The sequence below is a fragment of the Plectropomus leopardus genome, chromosome 17 (genome assembly GCF_026936395.1).
Source record: "Plectropomus leopardus strain MGB_pleo_1.0 chromosome 17, ASM2693639v1, whole genome shotgun sequence".
NCBI classification, from domain to species: Eukaryota; Metazoa; Chordata; class Actinopteri; order Perciformes; family Serranidae; genus Plectropomus; species Plectropomus leopardus.
Window position 1 is genome coordinate 25249252 of NC_142192.1, and position 22341 is coordinate 25271592.

Sequence of the window (22341 nt, forward strand, 5' to 3'; positions counted from 1 at the left end):
ACAGTCATGGAAAACCTGAAAAAGTCATGGAAATTCACAAACAAATTTTCCAGGGCTTTAAAAGTCATGAAATTAGTAAAAATCATGGAATTTTGTTGTGTGTAATGCCATTGTTACAGTAGTCTTCTGTGGACAACCTTCCACATTATGTGACAGAAGGGATCATTTATTTAGCTCTCATATTTGTCGATTTGCAGTGTTTTGTTTACCATCATGTACTTTTCTTTGTTTTCTCCCCACAGCCCCTACATGTATGCAAGCTAGCTGAAATTATGTTTGAATACAATATGAATCTCATGTTTTTAAAAATGAAATTTAAATTATTTTTTTTTTTACCCTTTTAAACCAGAGCAAATTGCCCTGATATAATTTAAAAACATAGGAGGAAAGCAATTAGCAACTTAAGAAACAATGACCCAAAAATAGCAATATAATAAAAATAATAAATATATAATAATTATAGAGTAAGCAAAAAGTTGCCTAAAAAATAAGGAAAAAGTAAAAATAAATAAATAAATAAAAATATGGAAATTACCTGAAAAGGTAATTTTTTAATTTATTTTTTAAAATAAATATTTATTAATATAATATAATTATAATTATGATAATTGAAAATATGTTTTAATTTCCCCTGGCTTAAACAAAATAATTTTCTAAAACTACTAATTTCCTAAAACTACTAATGAGCACTTCTTGCCAAGTTACTTATCCCCCATGTTTTTAAAAGGAAGCAATTTGCTGAGGGTTTTCAAGATTTATATACCTGCGAAAGGCATCTGAATGCAGCATGAGTAAAGTGCTTTCAAAGGGTTAACAACGTGATCCAACGCATATGCCCTTTCTCCACAAACCGGCAGCTTTTAGTATCAAGACACCACTTCCTCTTTCACCAGTGCTTGCCTGCAAACAAACAAACACTACTTTTATTTACTTTAATTATTCAAGGCAAAAAGTGTTTTTTTTAAGTCAGCCTGCAGTGTTTATTGCGTTTTTTGTGCCTTTTCTGCATTTTTCAATTTTAAACTTTTAAAACACACACACGCATTATATATATATATATATATATATATATATATATATATATATATATATATATATATATATATATATATATATATATATATATATATATATATATATATATATATATATATATATATATATATATATATATATATATAATATTATATTATTTTTTTTTGGGTGGGGGATGTCATAGGGCACGTACGGCTGTGCGTATGCCATCACTTACGCGAGTGACACTTCACTTCCTGTATGTAAACCAGGCGCACGCGGTCAGTATAAACATTTGTGTAGGCTATGTGTGAAAAATGTACTTTCACTTTCATTTCCAGGCTCCATTGATTGGCTGGAGACGCTGCCTTCGGAACAATTGAAAAATAGAAAAATACAAACAAAGTAACAGCAGAATGGAGACTCGGGCAGAGCAGAGGAACACTTTAGGACACCCTGCCTTGGTGTACCCGACTGCCCGAAGAGACGACAGTAAGGTAAGCGTCAAAAGTCCTGCTGCGTGATTTCTCTCTTTGTCATTCGGTGAAATTTTGTGGTGCTGACGCTGTTATCAAAGGTCTGTCTTCAGAGCGTTTCGCCTGAAAATACTTTTTCGGACAGGTGTAAACATACCAGGGGTTTAAGTGAGAAAAATTCTGCAGAAAGGGCTCCGCCTTGAAGGCAAACGTCTCTAATGTGCGGTGCCAACAAAAAAAAGTGAGAGCAGGAAGAGAAATACCAGTCGTGAGGTGGAGGGTTAGAAAGGCAAATGGCGGCTGACTGGAGAAAGAAAAACAAAACTTTGACACCAATCGAAAAAGTCAAATGAAGGGGATTATTTTAACATCTGTTGCAATGTGACGCATTTCTCATTCAGCTATGGGTAAAATAAATACCCCTCCTGACAATGTCTCAGTGGAACAATATTTCGCTCTGGAGACTGTCAGAGTTGTATGTTCATCCTTGTTAAGGTGTGTTTGTAGGAACTGGTTTAGATTTCCTTGTCATTACTGTTCCTGTCAGGGCCGGACCTACCACAAAAGACTGTCTTTAGAGCGTTTCGCCTGAAAATACTTTTTCGGACTGGTGTAAACATACCAGGGGTTTAAGTGAGAAAAATTCTGCAGAAAGGGCTCCGCCTTGAAGGCAAACGTCTCTAATGTGCGGTGCCAACAAAAAACAGTGAGAGCAGGAAGAGAAATACCAGTCATGTGAGGTGGAGGGTTAGAAAGGCAAATGGCAGCTGAGTGGAGAAAGAAAAACAAAACTTTGACACCAATCGAAAAAGTCAAATGAAGGTGATTATTTTAACATTTGTTGCAATGTGACGCATTTGTCATTCAGCTATGGGTAAAATAAATACCCCTCCTGACAATGTCTCAGTGGAACAATATTTCGCTCTCGCGACCGTCGTTGTTGTTTGTTGTATGTTCATCCTTGTTAAGGTGTGTTTGGAAGAACTGGTTTAGATGTCCTTGTCATTACTGTTCCTGTCAGGGCCGGACCTACCACAAAGAGCTTATTAGAAATCAGCTCAAATAGACAACTTGTCTAACAAGCAATCAAATAATAAAGGCCTAGTATGTGCAAATGTGCAAATTCTGACTTCTTATTAATTACAAACAAGAACAACAGCTAATTAGAGGTCCACTCAAATATAAAACTTAGATATTAAAAAACAATAATAAAAATATATATCAGACCATTATGATATATACTTTTTTATTTATTCATTTGTAATTGCATTTGTAGAGATTTTAGGACTGTGGGGGTGGGGCTTGCAGCTGGGGGACCCAAAATGAAAAAAAAAACATGTCTTTAATATTAATCTTATTTCATTGTACCTGTCAAAATGAAAAAAAAAAAAAAACAACATTCAACTATGTTGCCTATTGGAAGATCCGCCCCTGGTTTACCAAATAATACAGTTTTCCCTCATTTGGTGTACATTGGGCTGTAGCTCAGACTTTGTTGATACTGAGTCATGATTTTAGATTCCCTCAGCACATCCCAGCCCCCTAAAAATAAATGTTGCCCCCCACATTTCTTTATTAATTTATACATTTATTCACTCACTCAACAGATTAGTCGTTTTTCTGTCTACATTGTGTCCTCTACTGGAGAACTACTTAATTTAATGTAATGTAGGGATTGATTAATGTTATGATTATTTTCTTTTTAATAATAAATCTCAAATCTACAGGTAATTGAATATTCCGCAAATGTTCAAGAATAGCAGACTTATTTTAAATTCTTGTTTTATCCAAGCGACAGTCCAAAGGTATATTCAATTCACTACCAAAGGAGTGAAAAAAAACCCAGGACAAATAATTGTAGGCATTTAATAATGACAATGACAAGCGTAAAATGTCTCTTTTAGAAAAGAATAAATACATTTAAAAAATGATAATTATAATTACCATAATAAAAATAATAATAATGATAATAACAATAATAATAATAATAATGAGAATTGCAACCCCAACTGAATGAATGAGTAATTATTGATATTGTTTGCCCAAAATGGTAAAAGCATCAGAATGAGCCCTCGAAACCCACCATATGTCACTTCTGTGTAATTGCAGAATGTAAACTCCTCTTAAGGTGATTACAACCAGTAAATGAGGACATGACCTCAGTGTCCTCAGTGCTAACTATGGCCCTGCTGGGTGTATGTTTTTATTATGACTGAAACTTGGCCCTTTGCCACAGTACAGAACTCTGCAGTGTTGGCAACCCTTACGCCAGTATCACCATTTTAATGATTGAGCTTTCAGATTGCAAGATAACAAGTTCCCTTAATTGTTGGTGCATCAGTTGACAACAAAATTATGTAATGAAACGAGACATGACTCAAAAATGACAACATGTCTGATGCATAATCGTCATTGTACTGGTAATGTTGTTGCTTTGCCACAAAGTTTTGAGCTTTTGATAACTGAATAATTAGTTTGAGTAATCCACCAACTCTTCTATGACAGTTAAGTGAATGTCTTTGAGTTATAACCAAAATAAGACATTTGAGGATGTCATCTTGGGTTTTGGCAGAGACTTATCAATAATTTTAAGTATTTTCTTACATTTTAGAGAAGGTCTCGATTAATCATTCAGGACTATCTTGATTAATTGATTAATCAAGAAAATAATTGACTAATTAATCAACATTATAAATATTCATTAGTTGCAGCTGTAAATAAGTCAAAAGAGCCTCACTATTGTACATTCAATACAACATTTCAGTGCTTGATAGAAAGCAATTATCTTTTTTTATGTCAGATCCTGAAACAATCTAGTCCATCTGATAAATCATATAGTTTAAACAGATTTAATGACATTGTAAAGAAAATGACCAATCACAATCGATTTCAGACTGGATAGGCTAAATGTTTTGAAAGAATGAATATGTACAAAGTGCATGACAGTCCGCCTTTAACCAGCCTACAAAGCCTTGATACATTACCAAATAACACAAATGAACTTGACTTGACTTGACTTTCCCTAAAGGTTTCACAGTAATTTGCTTGTTTTCCTAAGGGAGGATACGTTGGAGACATCCATTCTTAGTTATGGAAACACTCCATCAGCTATTTCGCAATACGATTTTGTATGTGTGGGTACATGGTTTGGCAATGCTCTCGGACTTCATGGGAACCAGAATGCAGGAGTGGCAGAGGTCTGCACGTGCTGCATGTCCTGATGAAGAATTCTCGGTTCTCTGCTTTAATGCTACCGTTTTTTCGGAGTTTGAATCGCACCCAAACAAATTTTCCCTTACAAAGCAAATATAATACCTTAGCAAAGGTATCTGCTGATACTACTGACTGATCAGATGTCAGATATCTCTTAACATTTCCTTGCCTTATTCAGTTCTTGCGCGTTGACAAATGTTAAATATAATTTAATTTATCCATCCCTTGTTGGAGCAATTTGTAAAAGAAAATATATGGTTGATAATTGAATTGAAGGCTTCGAGTTCGGTGCAGATGTCTCGTTGTATATATATCTCAAAAAGCATACATTTGTATTAGTGTTGCAAATTGTAAGCAATTGATAATTGGTAACTAATGTCAATTAATCAATTAATGGTGATTTAAAAACAAAATTGTGTTTACCAAACAATACAAAGTACTTTTTCCCCACAATCAAAGCTCAAAGCAACATAATGCATTATATTTGACAGCATTGCATAGCCAATGAAACATAAAGATGTGGGTGCCTAGACATATGAAACACATTGAATATAACTAAATAATTCTTCCCCTTGCCTACCTCAGTTTCCAAGGTCACCACAGCATTCTTCTTACAGACCTCAAGATAGCCAGTTAATCATAAAATAGTCATATTGCACCCTTTGTTTACCAATGCAAGTCACTGAAACATGCATTCAATATACATCATTCTACTAAGAGCTAGAAAGTAATAAGAGACCACACTTGTGTTTATATATCAGAATCAGAACTTTATTTAATCGGTTAAGTTTCTCATGTTCGTTATCATCATCATCATTCCTAATTTGCATTGTTTCCCCAATATTGTCAGTCCCTAGTGCCTAGTGTAAACTAGAAAAGTGCACTTGGTAGAGTGCAGATCACCAGGAGTCCGCTGAGCTGATCGCAGCGACTTCCAGCAGACGCCCCGCTTGTGCATTTCAGAAGTGTCCCAGAAGCTAAGAAAAATACAGACCTCATCAGTTTTTGGTGACGCTGTGCTATGTTGCAGAGCACATTGATTTCTCCTGCTAAAGGACGCTAAATGTGAAATAAAGATAGTGTTATTATTAGGATGAATTTTTTTTAAATGTCTAAAACAGTCAAAAATCTTAAACCCATGTCATTCATAACTGAAGTTTAAAAGTATTATCTTTGTTTGTAGGCTACAGCAAACATTGAAGAAATACAAATAGCACAACTAAAACTGACCAAAAAGAAAACGTTTAACTGCTTAGCTTGTTTAACAGGGGCAGAAGCAAACATATCTAGGAAAAAAGAAACCCCAGAAAATCTCTGCAAGTCATCAAAATTCTACGCCTCTGAAATGCTCCCAGCGTGGTATGATGCTGTGTGGCAGGTGGGGGAAAAAAAACGTGTGACATGAGACAGACATGCCAGCCATGCAAATGCACCTGTCGGAATCGTCCCTTTCAGCTCCCATACATTCAAGATGAAGGTGAAGATAAAAAAAGAGGATTTATTCACTTGTATTGGGCCTAGCTGTGGTTCCATTAAAACAAGTTGGGTATAGAATTAATCTGCAGATGCAAAATGAGACCAAACTTTTCTATGGATTTGAGTTTTTGAGCCCCAAGAAAGGCTAAAATTTGACCTGTAAATGACTATATAAGGTTGTTCGTTTATAGTGATGACAGTATTAAAAAAATTAACAGAACAGTTTTTTTAAACAATTTTGAATCACCACTGAGAGAGGACCTTGAGCATACAGTAGAAAATATGAACACAGAATTAGGCTGATTGGTCCACTAGTTTTCCAGATCAGCTGCAGACAGATACACTCGCAGACATGACTAAATGTGAGCCCCTCCAGGCTTTCAGCTGAATGAGATAATTAACCATCATGTTGGATCAACATATCTAACAGTCTCATCCGATGACACATAACTTGTTTTTAGTGATGCCAGGATCCGGTGAAGTTAGAATGAATAATACTGCAGCGCTTCCCTGGAATCGGTCTGAAAAGATGGTGACATGTAAAATTGATTTCTCAAAATGATTTCTCATCGTGATTACTGGAAAATAAACCAGAACACTTAGTGTCTCGCACATTTATTTTAAATCAAAAGTAAAAAAAAAAACAATCAGCAACCAGCTGATAAAGCAAAATATTGATGAGACAATTGGCAGTAATATGACTGCTTTTCAGTTCCACAGAACATGCTTTGGACGGAAGTAACAACCATGAGACTGCACAAAAGAATCCTCTCTGTTAAGAAAATCTAATTTAAACGCTAAAGATTGAACACGGCTGTTTGTGTGTGTTTCTTCTTGTTGAATTTGCAGGTGAATGACTACCATGGAACTAAGATCTGCGATCCCTACTCATGGCTGGAGGACCCTGACAGCACAGAAACAATGGCATGTGTTTATCTCTTGCAGAAAGCTGAAGCTGTGTTTTCAGGAAAAAAAACTCCAAATTTCATCCCTCCTCTCTCTATTACTGTATCGTAGGCTTTTGTTGAGGAGCAGAACAAACTGACCATGCCGTACCTGGAGCAGTGTGCTGTGCGGGCTCAGTTCCACCAGCGCCTCACTGAGCTCTATGACTATCCCAAATACAGCTGCCCCTACAAAAGAGGGAAAAGGTACTTGTTGGAGTTTAAAGGGAAGACTGCACAGTTTTCAGTCTGTGCAATCTTACTTGAGGGACTAAAGCCCTATTTCCACCAAAAACTTTCAGTATAGTGCTTTTGAAACCAAAAGCAACTCATACGGACATGAACCTGGACTGCAGCCAATACTCATAAATGTGGGCGGGGTTGTTGGCACTCACTGTTTGGTCCAACTTTTGCCGTATTTCCTCTTTAGTGGTGATACACAGTGTTCCCATGGTCATGGAGAATCTGGAAAAGTCATGGAACTCCACAGTCACAATTTTCAAGAACATCCTTTCATTTTATAGTTACAGATTACTAATGTATGAACAACTTGACAGGTATGAACTGTGGAGTCTAGCCAAACTCACTTCTGAGCAAGAGTGTTGATTCTCTACTGACCGATAAACAGACTGCTGTGTTTTCAGCTTTTAGCTCTGGATCAGTGTGCTATGTACCTCAACAGAGGGTTGACAAACAGAACTGAACTAAACCGACTGCTTGGTGGAAACAGGGCATAACTGGAACTGCAGGTCTAAAGTAAAAAAGCTTCTCATGTTATTTCCTGTTGTTATTTCCTGTTGTTATTTTCAGGTATTTCTACTTTCACAACAAGGGACTCCAGAACCAGAGTGTTCTCTATGTGCAGGACTCTTTGGATGGAGCACCCTCTGTATTCTTAGACCCAAATAAATTCTCTGAAGATGGCACTGTGGCACTGCAGAGTGAGCCAAACTGCACAAACACACATATATAAACCAAGAGAAGTGAAAACATAAAGAAAAATATGTACACTTAATCCATCCTCCTTTTCTTTTTCCATTTCTGCATCCAGTGGGCCGTCTGTCAGAGGAATGTGAATACTTTGCCTATGGTTTGAGCAGCGGTGGTTCAGACTGGGTAACTATTAGTTTCATGAAAGCTGATGACCTCACCACGCTGCCAGATGTACTGGAGAGGGTTAAGTTCAGCTGCCTGGCCTGGACTCACGATGCCAAAGGCGTCTTTTACAACTGCTACCCACCCCAGGAAGGCAAAACAGACGGTTAGGGAGAGTCACCATACTTGCAAATACATGCTCCACCCAAGAAACAACACCTTTAGCCATGCAAAGACAATTACAACTACTTTTTGTTGTTCTTTTGCTCCACCAAAGGCACCGAAACCACCAGCAACATCAATCAGAAGCTCTACTACCACGCCATCGGCACCAAACAGTCTGAAGACATTCTGGTTGCGGAGTTCCCTGAAAATCCTAAATGGCTCAGTTCAGTAACCGTAAGTTCATAGTGATCTTTAACCACTCTTCATCATCATCATCATCATCATCATCATCATCATCATCAATATTATCATTCATTAATGCAGTGTAGAAAAGGTATTGAGTTCTTTTAATTAAGTACAAGTAAACCACACTGAGAAAGTACTTCACTACAAGTACAACCTTACTTAAGTAAAAGTATGTAAGTAATAGAATTTAAGTAGATGTATTCATCATGCCATGAAATGTTCTCAGTGTTGTACTATTATATATGATTTCGGATTAATGCCACTGCTGCATTAATGTGTATGTTGCATTTAACTGCTGTAGATGTTTAAGGATCGGCTCATTTGAACCGCTAACAGATGTTAAAGGGCCGTTTCACCCAAACTCAAAAACACAGATTTGTCCTCTTATCTCTGGTACTATTTATCTATCTAGATTGTTTAGGTGTGAGCTGCAGAGTGTTGGAGATTTCGGACGGACAGATGTCTGCCCTCTCTTCAGTATAACAGAACTAGGTGGTGCTCAGCTTGTGGTGATAAAAAAAACTCAACAGCAATGTCACTTTCCAGAAATCATTATCTGGTTTCTCAAGATTATGCAAAACCTTGTGAGCAGTTTCATGTAGAAACTACTTTCTGTCCACAAAACAACACTCACCAACCCACCCACCCAGATTAAAATGTGCATATGGTCCTGGACGAGAGGGTCGGTGCAAGATGTAAACATTTATGGCGTTCTCCTTGGCTGAGCTGTAACATAAGCTAGCTCAGTGGTGCTAGGTGAGGTAGCAGTAGATGCACGCTTCCTTCTGCGCAGTGATATGGTTAGTGGGTGTAGTTTGGTAGAAAGAAAATAGTTTCCACATTAAACTGCTCACAACAAGGTCAGGGATTATCTTGAGTAACAGAGTCATGATTTCTGGAAAGAGGCATTGCTGTTGGGTTTTTCAAATGTTCTGCTTATAAATAATGCAGACATCGCTGCAGCAGATATCTTCCAACACTTGACAAATCACACAAAACAAAATAAGTCTGATAAATAGCACTACAGGTAAAAGAAAAAAAGTACATAATATATGATATTTGGGTTAGCTGTCTCTTCAATTTGTGAAATACAAACTATATGAACTTATAATATTCTTTTCCAACAATCTTTCCTCTTTCCAGATATCAGATGATGGCAGATATGCTGTTATGTCCATCACTGAAGGCTGTGAACCCGTCAACCAGCTGTGGTACTGTGACCTTCAGCAGCTCCCCAATGGCATCACAGGTCTGTATAATTCTGTATACTTATGACAAACTCCCAACTGAAAACAATTTATGAAGTCTGCAAGCACAAATGGGTTTTGATTCCCAAAGTTATCCAAATTGATGGTTGACAGCATCTATGGATGTGTGTAAATAAGTAGAATAAAGTGCTTTATCAGTGCTATGGAAAAATTTATATAATTGATAGATGTAGCTCTTTTTTAAAAGGTAATTTTTAATGTTTGTTTTCCTGAGGTCCGAGTACGACAGAGTGCTTTTTAGCAGCCTGCAGCAACTATCTAAAACGGTTATCATTGAGAGGAAAGGATTTTGTTCGCTGCTTTTGCATTGATGAGCACCTCACATTTTCTGCTCCGTGGGCCTTGCATTTTTGCAGAAGTTTCCTGAATGCTTTCAATTAAAAACAGGTGATTGCCTAGCAACAATTAATAAAAAAAAGAAGAAGAAAAGCACAACAAGCTTCAAAAAGTGCTCTGTCTGTTTGGGACCTAAATCTGCCAATTTATTTTTGACTTCATTAATCATTTAGTTTAGGGAATGTCAACAAAATAATAATAAGAAAAAGTGTATCCCTACCTCCACCTTGCAGGGATATTTCTTCACATGTCTTACTTAGTTTGAGCAAAAGTCCAAAACCCAAAGATTTTCTCTTGACAGTAATATATGACAAAGAAATATGTCAAATTCACATATATGAGAAAACTTGAGTGATGAGGAAGCTGCTTGAAAAATGACTGAAATGTTTAGTTTATTATCAGAGAAGTTGGTAGTATTATTATTCTGTCCCTTTACTAGTAAGGATAAACTACTAATTGTTGCAGCTCTGGAATCCTTACTGTGTTTACGCAATTATTAGAAGCGCTGAAGCTGCAACATTAAAACAGAAAGACCTGCCAAGTTTGAGTTTTGTTACTTTCTTTTTGTTTTCCCATGAAGTGCTATCAACATCTTCTCTGTAATAAATGGTGATGTGACAATAACCCTGATGTTTCAGCAGAGGAGTTGATGGTGAGACCAGTGACTCAGTGGTTATTTCACCACATGCTGACATTTCCAAACTCACTCTGCTGTTGCTTTTCTGGTTGATTTTCTCTAACACTTTCAAATGTACGCCTACTGAGGAAATGTGTTTACAAGCCAACATAATTCAGGTGGATATGTGTTTTTTTGTTGGGGTTTATTTGTTTGTGGCTGTGATAGAGATTTAGTATTTTAACATGCAATGATCAATTATTGAGATGTAAACCATTTGATGCATATTTTAGATTATGTTTTTTTGTTGTTTTTTTTTTTTTTAATTTCTTCCACCAGGCCTGCTGCCATGGGTCAAACTTGTGGACAACTTTGACGCCCAGTACTCATACGTCACCAATGAGGGAACTGTATTCACCTTCCGATCCAACTTGAACGCTCCCCGCTACTGTCTCATCAACATTGACATCCAGAAACCAGACAAGCAGCACTGGACTACCCTCATCCCACAGCATGACAAGGATGTCCTAGGTGAGACTGAGTGGAATTTTTTATATAATATATAGGAGAAGACAAAGTCAGCTATGTAGTCCACCTATCTGGTATCAGTTCTCTAGAGAAGAAGTGTAATACGTCTCAGAGTTTGGCCAGTAATTTGTAAAACAGACCTTTGTTGTCATGACAGATGTGGGCTTGTTTTAGAGCATGTGAAAACTCCACAAATCTTAGAAATACGTAAAGGGCCTATACGTGGAGACGTAGTTCCACAATTCAGCTCTTAAAATCTTGCAAAACACTTTTTCACAGAATATCTGTCCTAATGTTTCGATGACAGTCCAACCGCAACAACTGGGAAGTTCTGTGTCTGTGGTCAAAGACCTTCGTCAGAGGGAACTCTGCTCAAAAAGTGAAACTTCGCCCATAAGCAGTTTGCTTTAACTTTTTTTTATGAGTCATTTGAATTATGGTAACAATTATGAAACTCTCAGCAATGAGTGTCCACATTTCAACCGAGATAAGTGCATAACACACGCAAAGGCTCGTAGAAATTTTGGAATGGAAAAAAACAGAGCAAAGTATGTTAAGGAAAGTCATTTGAATAATTGGGCAACACCTGAAGTCCTCCTATTAAGCATTTTGCAAGCGGTATGTGTGTGAGTGTGTGTGTGTGTGTGTGTGTGTGTGTTAATGTATTTGTCAATAATTACAACTGGTGGATGAACAGATAATAATGAATGACAATATAACACTGTTGTAATGACATAGAATACATCTTTAAAGGAGCAGTTATAATTGCTGACAGTAGACTTTGATAATTACTCAAAATGTCCTCATAGCACACTACAGCTACTTAAAGAGGACATAGTATGCTCATTTTCAGGTTTGTACTTCTATATAATGTGTCTACTAGGACATCTCTACATGCTTTAATTAAAAAGAAACACATTTTTCTCCTACTGTCTGTGCGGGAGCACCGCGGTTGTGTTCAGCCCTGATAAAATGTAGCAAAATGTTTATTTAAACAGAAACAGTCCTGCTTTGAACTAGGGATCGACCAATTATCGGCTTGGCCGATAATATCGTCCGATATTCGGCATTTTTGCGATCATCGGCATCGGCCGTTTTTTTCACCGATAACCGATAAAATTAATTAATGTATTTTAAAATGCACTCCTTCGGCTCTGATGCAGCCTCTCTGCCTGAAGTCACCACTCTCTTGGTTGTGTAACAATGTCCCGCCCACATCCCTCACTGATTGGCTACTTGGCACAAGTGAGCCAGTGACAGCCAATCAATCAACACTGAAGCCTCTACATGCAGTGCCACAGACACAGAGGAGAAACGGAGGACTGCTCCGGTGGCTGATCCAGCAGAAAAGGTAAGGCAGTGTCAGTCGAAGTTTAAAAACCCTTTAGGATGATTTTAAAAATACCACAACCTTGATCAATATTAGTGATAACATGCAGGCCCAGAGTCGACATTTCACCAACCTACTTGTCTAGTCACATCAAGCATACGACTTTGCAAGATAGGACTAGCATCACTCACAAAAAAAAAAAAAAAAAGATGTGAGTGATGATGACCTGAAGTCCCCTGCTTAATTAAATAAAATATGACATAGGTAGGCTGTAGCAAGTATAAGTGAGGAAAACCTGCAGTTTGGCTGTTGAGATTTAACTTTTCACAACTTATTTAATGATGGCTCACCGCTACATTATAATTAACACGACCAGCCGCTTTAGAGCTGGGGCCAGACGCACAATAATAATAGGAGACACTTACGGTTATCATTACTTTGTGGGAATAATTAATCTCTTAACGTGTCTCAGCCCGTGGGGCGGCTCCTGGTTTGTCAATAAACAACACCCGCGGCGATTATAACCTATAAGTTTAACACCACACGCTAACGTGTCCTTGTTTGTTTACAGTCGCCTCTCCCTCAGCGCTCATGCTGTCACTACACAATGATCACACAGAATAGACGTTAAATATTCGTCTTTTTGCCGGTCACTCGTAAAGTCCAGGGAAATTATGGGCCATTTCAGTGAGTCAAGCAGAGAGCACACGTCGAGTTTTTTCAATCAATAAATTTACCGTCGCGTCTAGAACCCACGTGTGTAAAGTAGCCTTTATTGTTTGCATTTACAATTGCCAAGTGCCTTATTCTTATGTAATATGACATACACTTCTAAGCACAATAGTGTACATTTAATGTTCTGAGATTCTGAATATGAATTCATTTCTCTAAATAAATAAATATCATAATAAATAAGGAACTATAAGTAAAAAAAACTGGTGAGCACTGAAAGTTGTGTCTTTATTTACCCATGCTGTTTTATGTAAAATTTTAATCTGAAAAGTAACTATTATATCTATAAAATGAATGTAGTGATCCAAGGTTCTGGCCACCCTCTTTATTGTTTGGTCTTAATCAGGCTGGATCAGATGTATCCTACCTGAGAGGGAGAGCACTTAAGACATCATTAATTAAATGTTATTAATGTAGGCTATCATTAAGAATATTATGTAGTGTAGTGGAAGTTTAACAGACAGTTTTGCTCTAATAAATGAATATATATTTTCTCTTTTTTAATTCTCAGTCTTTTTTGTCTCTCTTTCTCTAAATCCTCATTACAGATGGATGGATCAAAGAAGCGGGTGAAAAGTACAGTATGGCAGTATTTCACACAGTCAACCCCAGCTACTAGAAGGCCCCTGCACTTTTTGTTTTAATAGGCATTTCAATTAAGATTATGTGTTCATGTTATTATGTTAATTATGTGTTCATGTTATTTTACAAAAAGTTAAGGCCATTTTTTTCAGTGTAAACAAACAGTATACTGTATTCATTCTAATCCCAGGTGTGTTTCTGTAAATTTTGACACCAAAATTTTCATTTTTACTGCAAATAAATATCGGTTATACATATCGGCTATCGGTTTCGCTTGGTTATCAATAATCGGTATCGGTATCGGCCCTGAAAAATCCATATCGGTCGATCCCTACTTTGAACACCCTGTTGTGTTACTTAAGGGTATTACAGCAGTGTTTCATTCACCTCAGTTCAAATGAGCTTTATTGTTATGGGAAAAAATTGCGTTCACATTGGCAAAAGCGTTAAATTAAAATAAATTCAATAGATCTTCAGGTGGTATCACTACTGGTAAGATCTGTTTGTAATTGATCACTCAACTCACACACTCACACATAGCATAATCCAGTTTCTCAGGTGCCATATTCAACATGTACAAGAACTCAATTATTGATCTGTATTTATTGGTCTTATGTCTAGTTATTGGTTTTTATTTTTTATGTTGTATGATTTGTCTGTTTTTCTTAAGATCTGCAATGTTCATATATAGCACTATTAATTTCATTGTACTATTTCTTGTGCAATGACAATAAAGGCGTTCTTTCCTTATTTCACTTCTTTCATCACTGGTCAAAATTAACTGTTGAATGTAATGTAAGTGACACAAAGACCTGAGTCACTCATTCATCTGTTTATTCTGTGTTGTTGTTTTCTTCACCACTCAAAGGCAAAAGGCCATATATGGGATCATAGTTACTGTGTTTATGAAACAAAGTAACCAGCCTCTGAGAAGCATGTCCTGCATTCATGGGTATTCACTTACAGTATATTAGACTGCCCCCTGCTGGCTGCTGCCGAGATTTATCAGTGAATAGATCCACAGTCCATGCATGTATAACTCCTTGCACTACCTGTGCTGTAACATTTAAATTAACTGAACTAGGTCATTTTCAAACTATATCCATTCACTTGTCATTGCAGGATCTCGAGATGATGCCATAGTATAAAGATGAATTGGGAGGATTAGCTGAGAAAAAGTTTACATTGGTAGTAACATAGTGAGGAAAACAGACAACAAGGATACTCTTTCTCTTAGATTCAGTGTTTTAAAAAACTTTATCACTTCCCTTTTATGTCTGTCTGCAGGCGATGTCTCCTGTGTGAACCAGCACCACCTGCTGGTCAACTATGTCCATGACGTGAAGGACGTGCTGCAGGTGTATGAGCTGTCCACAGGCCAGCTGGTCAGGGACCTGCCGCTGGATGTCGGCACCGTGGTCGGAGTAAGCTGCAAGAAGAAACACTCTGACGTCTTTTACAAGTTCACCTCCTTCACTACACCTGGTAACTCAATCATTACATAAAGTGTGTTTTAGTTGTCTTAAATTTGCAAAATGAATGCTTTAAAATCTAAACATAAAATACTATAAAATAATGTCATTAATCCAACATTTAAATGATCTTTAAAAACCATTAAAATCACCATCAGTGTTCAGAGAAACTTTTTTAAAATATTCCTTTTCCCTATAAAATGTCAGAGAATGAAAAATCCCCAAGGTCTTGTCTTTGAATTACTTGTATTGTCCATCCAAAAGTCAAAAAGCCAAATTATATTTGGATCACTAACATAAAAATAACAAGAAATCCTAATATTTGAGAAGCTGTTACTATGGATTCTTTTTGCCATTTTTGCCTGAAAAATTAAAAATAAATATTGCTTAATTTTTTGTTGCCACACCAATTCACTAGTTGTTTTTGCTCTAAAAATAGTAGATCTACATTTTAAATCAGATTTTGTTGCAAGTGCTTCACTTCCTTTGTCTTCAGCAACTACTTCTAATGCTTATAGGGGAAAGTCGCCTTAATTGTGACATGTTTCACATTTCACTCTTTTACTCAGATTTTTTTTTTGCCTGCATGTGTGTATTTTCTGGAAAACAACCTACATTTACCCGCTATCCCACTTAAAGCTTTTAATAGAGAAAACAAGCTGATAAATGAAACTAAAAGTGGATACTGTCTGATGCTTCAAATGTGAATCTTAATCATAACAGCATGAGTTACGGTTGTAACACGGCTAAAACCGCAATAAACAAATTAACAAATAGGCAGAGCAACAATATTTCAGCCAAGCAACTGTTCAAATGTTGGTTTAATACAAAGGTAATAATCAGAAAATGTATAAAACAAAATTACATTTAGTTTTTATTTAGTTTGGGCTTAGCTGTTCTTCCAGTTGCCATTCTCTACGACTGTGACGCGTTACATTAAAGGCGACTCTTCCAAACATCAAATGTCAAAAATAATACATAAAATATTAGTAAAAAACTCAGACTCAAATTAATACTCAAAAAATACTGAGACCAATTACTGCATCAAAATAGCTGACATCACTGTAACTTTATGTCACTCTTTTGTGATTTTCAATTTAATTTGTATGTTATGATCAAATTTTCTAACTAAATATGAACAATCAGTTTATCTAAAATCCCCACAGTAACCTCTAACAAGTATTTAACTTTTGTTTTACGGTGCCCAGGTATTATTTACCACTGTGATTTGAGCGAGTCCAACCCTGAGCCTAAAGTGTTCAGAATGGTGGAGGTAAAAGGCATCAAGCAAGAGGACTATGAGACCAAACAGGTAACGTCCTCCTTTTTATCTCCTTTATTTCTTTAGTACAAGTCGTCTACAGTCTCAGACTTCCTCATTACTTTTTCTGAGGTCTGTTATTTTCTTATCTTTCCGTTTACTCTTGTTCCTGTTTTTTTATCATATCTACTTATTGCATATTCATATAGTGATGCAGATTTACCAGAATCTCTTTCACTCTGGCTGAGGAAGTGGTAAATGGTGCTTGTGCACTGCTAATTTTAAACTTATCGAAAACATTCACGTAGTTAGTGATTAGATCTTTATTTCGATCAGGCCAAATATAACAGGGAAACAAAATAAAAACTACGCCAGAATGCCCATCAGACAAATGCAGCAAATGCGCAAATTTATTTTTTTTTAATGTTATAAATATATATTAATTTTAAAAATGAATATTCCCAATTTCTGCTCAAATATTCATCATAAAGACCTTGATCTAATTAATAAAGAATTAAGACAAAAACAAGAACAGATCAACTGCCAGTTAATAATACAGAGGGGAGATATGGCTATAGACATTCTGGAAAACAGACCAAGAGATTTAATGTATTTTCGCACATGCATTTACAGGTATTTTATCCCAGTAAAGATGGAACCAGGATCCCCATGTTCTTAGTTCACGCCAAGGGCCTAAAGAAGGATGGGACTCATCCTGTCTTCCTTTATGGCTATGGGGGCTTTGAGACTTCCATACAACCGTTCTACAAGTGAGTACAACTGCTCTGCTGGAAATCTTTAAAATCAGTGTGACCTTCTTAAGCTCACTCTTTTTTAAACAATATTTAGTTAAGTAATGTCCAAAGTGTGTGTGTGTGTGTGTGTGTGTGTAAAGGAGTAATAAATACACTACAGAGTTTTATAACAACGTAATCTAAAAACAAATATATTGTGGGGAATTTTATGTTAATAATATTTCAAAGTAATCATTTAACACATTTAATTGTATCATACTTATGCCGCTGCATTTATTATGTCAAATCATTAAACATCACTTAAACTTAAACATCACTTACAGCATAATTTCTACTTCTCTTTGGTCAGTGTTGCTTACCTGCTGTATGTGAGACACCTGGGAGGCATCCTGGCCGTGGCCAACATCAGAGGGGGCGGAGAGTACGGCCTCACCTGGCACAAAGGTACAGACACCCAGGGAATGCACCCAGAGAGACATAACTGTACCAAGGAGTGTGTCAGAGAGAGACAGTTAATCAAGAAACAATTAAAATAAGTTTGCTTCAGTCTGATTCTCCTGCTGTGTCATGTGTTTGCAGCTGGAACATTAGGGAAGAAGCAGAATGGCTTCGATGACTTCCAGTGTGCGGCAGAGTATCTGATCCAGGAGAAGTACACCACAGCCAGGCGCATCGCCATCAATGGAGCTTCTAATGGAGGGCTGCTAGTGGGTGAGTACAGGATCAACTGTGTGTGTGTGTGTGTGTGTGTGTGTGTGTGCGTGTGTGATGCATTAATGTGTTTTAGTGTGAAAGCCGGAAATGGAGAACAAGAAAAAGTGACAGCGTTGTGAAGGAATACCCTGGATATATGCGTCACGTTAAAGATGAAGTAGGGGACGTTTTAAAGAGTGTCCATTATATTCTAGTCCATTTCAGAAGAGTTCACACAATGTTGTTTCTCAGGTTTCAGAGTTTTAGTGTCAGGTGTCCAATGCACCGCAAGTGATGCACTTTATGTCAAGCTAGAGCTAAAGGAGGCAGGAAGGGGAGAGAGCTTATTTATTTAACATGAGAACTATCTTTTTTTCTCTTTTCTTTTCTGTTTGGCACTGCTTTCCGTTTCTTTTCTCAAGATGATTGTAACTGTAAAGTACATTACATTACATTTGATTTTATGTATGCTGACAGATTGAAATAAAGATTAAAAAAGAAAAAATTAGAGGAGGGAAAGACCATAGCAAAGGACATAGGAATTATGGCAGAAAATCCTAAGGCGTCCAATTAAAAGTTTCTAGAGTGGATGGTCCAGAGAAAAAGAAACTTGGCATCCAGAAGAAGGATAGAAGTCAAAATATTTTCACAAAAAGGGTTGAGCGCACTACATATTCCACAAGCATGCTTAACAGAGTAATTGTGTAGTTACTCTCACTGCCACAGGGGGGAGACAGAATTTCGGCACTCTCGCTCAGCGGAGGTGGAGGAATCCTGTTCTTCATTTTTATAGCTTAAATGTGTTAATGGAGCTTTACCTCTACCTCGACAGTTTAGCTCCTATTTCCAGTGCAGTTCAACCTTCAAGGCAACTCATAATCCATTTACTGTAAACCTCCATGTTTTCGCACCTTTCAAAGCCCACTTAGAGCCAGCTAAGATCACTGGTCCGTTGCTCGTCTCAGCTGCATTGATCGCCATACATTGTATTCTTTTAATTACATTTTTGGCAATATTGCAAATGTCAAATTCATCAAACAGTAGTTAGCTGCTTAGCTTCAATTAATTTAGCCATTAAACAGCACATTAAACAGTGCTTAGTCACATCATTTACCAAAGGCTGGCTGCCATATGGCACCGCACAAACCCAACTAATGCCTTCTTCCCTGGTGTGTAAGTGGCCATTTAGGAGTGATTGTGTGAAGTAAAGGGGAAGTGTGTGTGTGTGTGTGTGTGTGTGTGTTAGAAAGCAAATGAAAAATGTGACACAAATTTCTCATAAACGCACAGCTGCATGCGTGAACCAGCGTCCGGACCTGTTTGGCTGTGCTGTGGCGGAGGTGGGGGTGATGGACATGTTGAAATTCCACAAATTCACCATCGGACACGCCTGGACCACTGACTACGGCTGTGCTGACGACCCAGAGCAGTTCAACTGGCTCATCAAGTACGACAAAACACACACATCCATGCTGCACACACAGAAAACGTATCACCGCTCATCAAAAATGTACATAAGAATAGAATATAAACTATAAAATAGGCAATAAAATTGACTAAATAATAAAACAGAATATATAAAAGTAGCCATAAAGGAAGAAATCTGAGATCTGAGCATTTCATGAGTCTTATAAGTTATTTCCCAATCAGTTTGCTCCCTGTCATTCACATTAAGATAGGTTTTAACATTTCTACAGCTTGAATCAGAACCAACAATATGGAAGAAGTGACTAAAAAAAAAAGAAAAGTTAAAAAGTAACCAAAAACTGCAAGCAAACAATAAAATAGTGCACTGTGCCGAAAATGAGAGCCAGGTTATAACACAGTTCATCCAGATTTCTGTGCAAAGCTACAACTCACCTGAGGCTCACTCACCTCCTGCTCTTCTGCAAAGTTTTTAGTCCGTGTTGCCCACATCCCTCCATCCACCATCTCATCCAAAAGTGCATTTTGTTGCCGTTGCTGCTCTGATTGTGGCATAAACTAGCAAGGAAATTGTTGTTTGATGGTCTGATCTGTTTCTATGTTGGTACAATCAGACAGGCGGACTTGTCTTGTTGCTGGATTTAGTGCCAAACCTCTTTACTATCACTAAGTTAACTGTTGACCCTAAGTGATATATTTTACTGATTTTCATATTATACTCAATTCATAACAGTACTGAACAACTGATAAACTCTACAATAACTTAAATAGTAAATAAAACTATGAATTTTTTGTAATTGAGCAATTTGCATAAATTTTGAGCAGAGTTTTTTCTGTAAATATTATATAATTTTTTTTCATTTTATATCTTAAATAATAATTTAAACTTTGAATATAACAATTTCATTCAGTTTTCATTAAAAAGTCAGAACTGCATATTTTTTATGCTTTTGGGGTTTTTTTTTAAACATAACTTTAAATCAAGAAGGCCTCGCAGCCCCCTGTGAAGCTCTGGTAACACCTAATAGGGGTCTGGACCCCTAGGTTGGGATCCAGCAGACTCGGGGCACATCTCTTTTCATATCCCTCATCATTTGTTGTCATTTTGTATTCACTCAGTTCAGTATTTTCTTCAATCTGACTCTTCAGACAGAAGAACTGTATGTTGGTGTAAGGAGTCATTGTGAGTTGGGTGTTAAGTTTGTGTTGGTTTCCTCCCAACTTTGCACTCTCCCACATACATCAAAAAATTAGCAGCAGAGCATCTGAGACACATTTAAGTTCAGGAATCTCTCCCATATTCTGTTTTCTCTCTGATTTCCTCACAGTTTCCTTCGAACTTGTCTGTCTCACCTTCTCTCCAGGTATTCTCCTCTTCATAATCTCCCTCAGCCACCTTACTCTGGCCCTCCATACCCTGCTGTCCTGCTTCTGACAGCAGATCACGATGATCGTGTGGTGCCTCTCCACACTCTGAAGTACTGCGCTGCTTTGCAGCACGGAGTGGGCAGCAGTTCTGTGCAGCGTCAGCCTCTGATGGTCAGGGTAGACATCCGCAGTGGGCACGGTGCAGGGAAACCCACCTCCAAAGCCATCTTGGAGGACACACACATCTTCTCCTTCATCGCTGAGACACTTGGGCTCAGCTGGAATGATTAAAGAGATGATGATGTTAAGGATATACACGGTAAAGGTAAAGGTAAAGGTAAAGGAGGGTATTCAAGGGATTAATGATTTTGGCTCTTTATTGTTAAGAAAATACAGTTTTACCAGCAACTAGTGTGAAAAAAAAGATATGCAAGGTAAAGTGCCTTTTTGAAACAACTCTTGACTGTAGATTACCTTAACCAGTCAAATGCACTAAAATATTGAGTTTGTTTTAATTGCATGCTTTACATTTGATACTGAATATTAACATTGAACAAAAGAATTTGAATAAAATCTGTGTTGTAACCCATAATATTCCAAATGTAAATATTGTTTTCTAAACAAGATCAAATTAGATATGTGTTGTTCAGCATAATTGGTGAAGAAGTATTCAGAAGCATTTTATTTAAAAGAGTAAAAGTAACAGTAATTCAGTATCAAAAATGATGTTTTAAAGATAAAAGCTAAAAAAGTTTACCCATCTAAAAAGAGGAATGTTGTTTCTTGTTAACCCCTCTGAGGCATATTGTGATCTGTGATATTGTGTTTTATAAATAAAATTGAAATTAAATTAAATCAAAATGTGCCAGTGTTAGCCAGAAGCCCAGTTTTCAACGGTTGTCCCTCGGCCAGATGTTAATTTGGTCATTAGAAAAGTAAAGAAAATGCACAATAACATAATTAGAACTGAAGAAAGAAAACGTATTGGCAGGGAAACTGTCTTTCACACAACACTGGAAAGAGAGCTTTTTTCTGTAGGGTGCAGTTCTCACATCTTCCATGAAGAGGCAGTATGGGACCACAAAATAAAACCCCTGCAGGCTCAACCATCTACTAACACCTCAAGGTCAAAGGCTGGGTGTCAGTGTGGTGTCATTCTGCTCGGCTGCTTCGTTTTGGGGGATTGTGAGGGGGAAAATATAAACAGCAGATGCACTTCTCTAAATCCTGCATATTGTGTGTCTGCTGGTCTGTGTGCCTGGTGGGTGGTGGGAAGGATCAAAACACTGGCAGATAGAGACAAGCTGTATAAAACATCAGAAATAAACACCAAAGAGTGAGGACTT

General features: G+C 37.2%; 1 protein-coding gene across 2 annotated transcripts; it reads left to right on the top strand.

Annotated features, from left to right (window-relative positions):
• The first annotated feature begins 1175 nt into the window (after positions 1-1175).
• LOC121957609 (prolyl endopeptidase) lies at positions 1176-21856 on the top strand. Of its 2 annotated transcripts, XM_042506276.2 has the most exons (16): positions 1176-1273; positions 1356-1511; positions 7029-7103; positions 7197-7330; positions 7934-8064; positions 8175-8384; positions 8496-8617; positions 9773-9878; positions 11189-11380; positions 15309-15506; positions 16702-16805; positions 17388-17524; positions 17859-17953; positions 18089-18220; positions 19493-19649; positions 20992-21856. In XM_042506276.2, the coding sequence occupies exons 2-16, from the start codon at positions 1431-1433 to the stop codon at positions 21284-21286; spliced, it is 2169 nt and encodes a 722-aa protein (XP_042362210.2). In that variant the 5' UTR covers positions 1176-1273; positions 1356-1430; the 3' UTR covers positions 21287-21856. The 2 variants fall into 2 exon arrangements, with proteins under 2 accessions (XP_042362210.2, XP_042362208.2); XM_042506274.2 differs by lacking the exon at positions 1176-1273 and having other exon boundaries at positions 1280-1511.
• The last annotated feature ends 485 nt before the right edge of the window (positions 21857-22341 follow it).

What these genes read in the sequence shown, in the direction of transcription:
- LOC121957609 (XM_042506276.2), top strand. Translation starts at nt 1,431, where the DNA reads ATGGAGACTCGGGCAGAGCAGAGGAACACTTTAGGACACCCTGCCTTG. An exon ending in AATGGCTCAGTTCAGTAACC is followed by an intron (nt 8,618 to 9,772) that starts GTAAGTTCATAG and finishes TCCTCTTTCCAG; the next exon opens with ATATCAGATGATGGCAGATA. An exon ending in TAATGGAGGGCTGCTAGTGG is followed by an intron (nt 18,221 to 19,492) that starts GTGAGTACAGGA and finishes ATAAACGCACAG; the next exon opens with CTGCATGCGTGAACCAGCGT.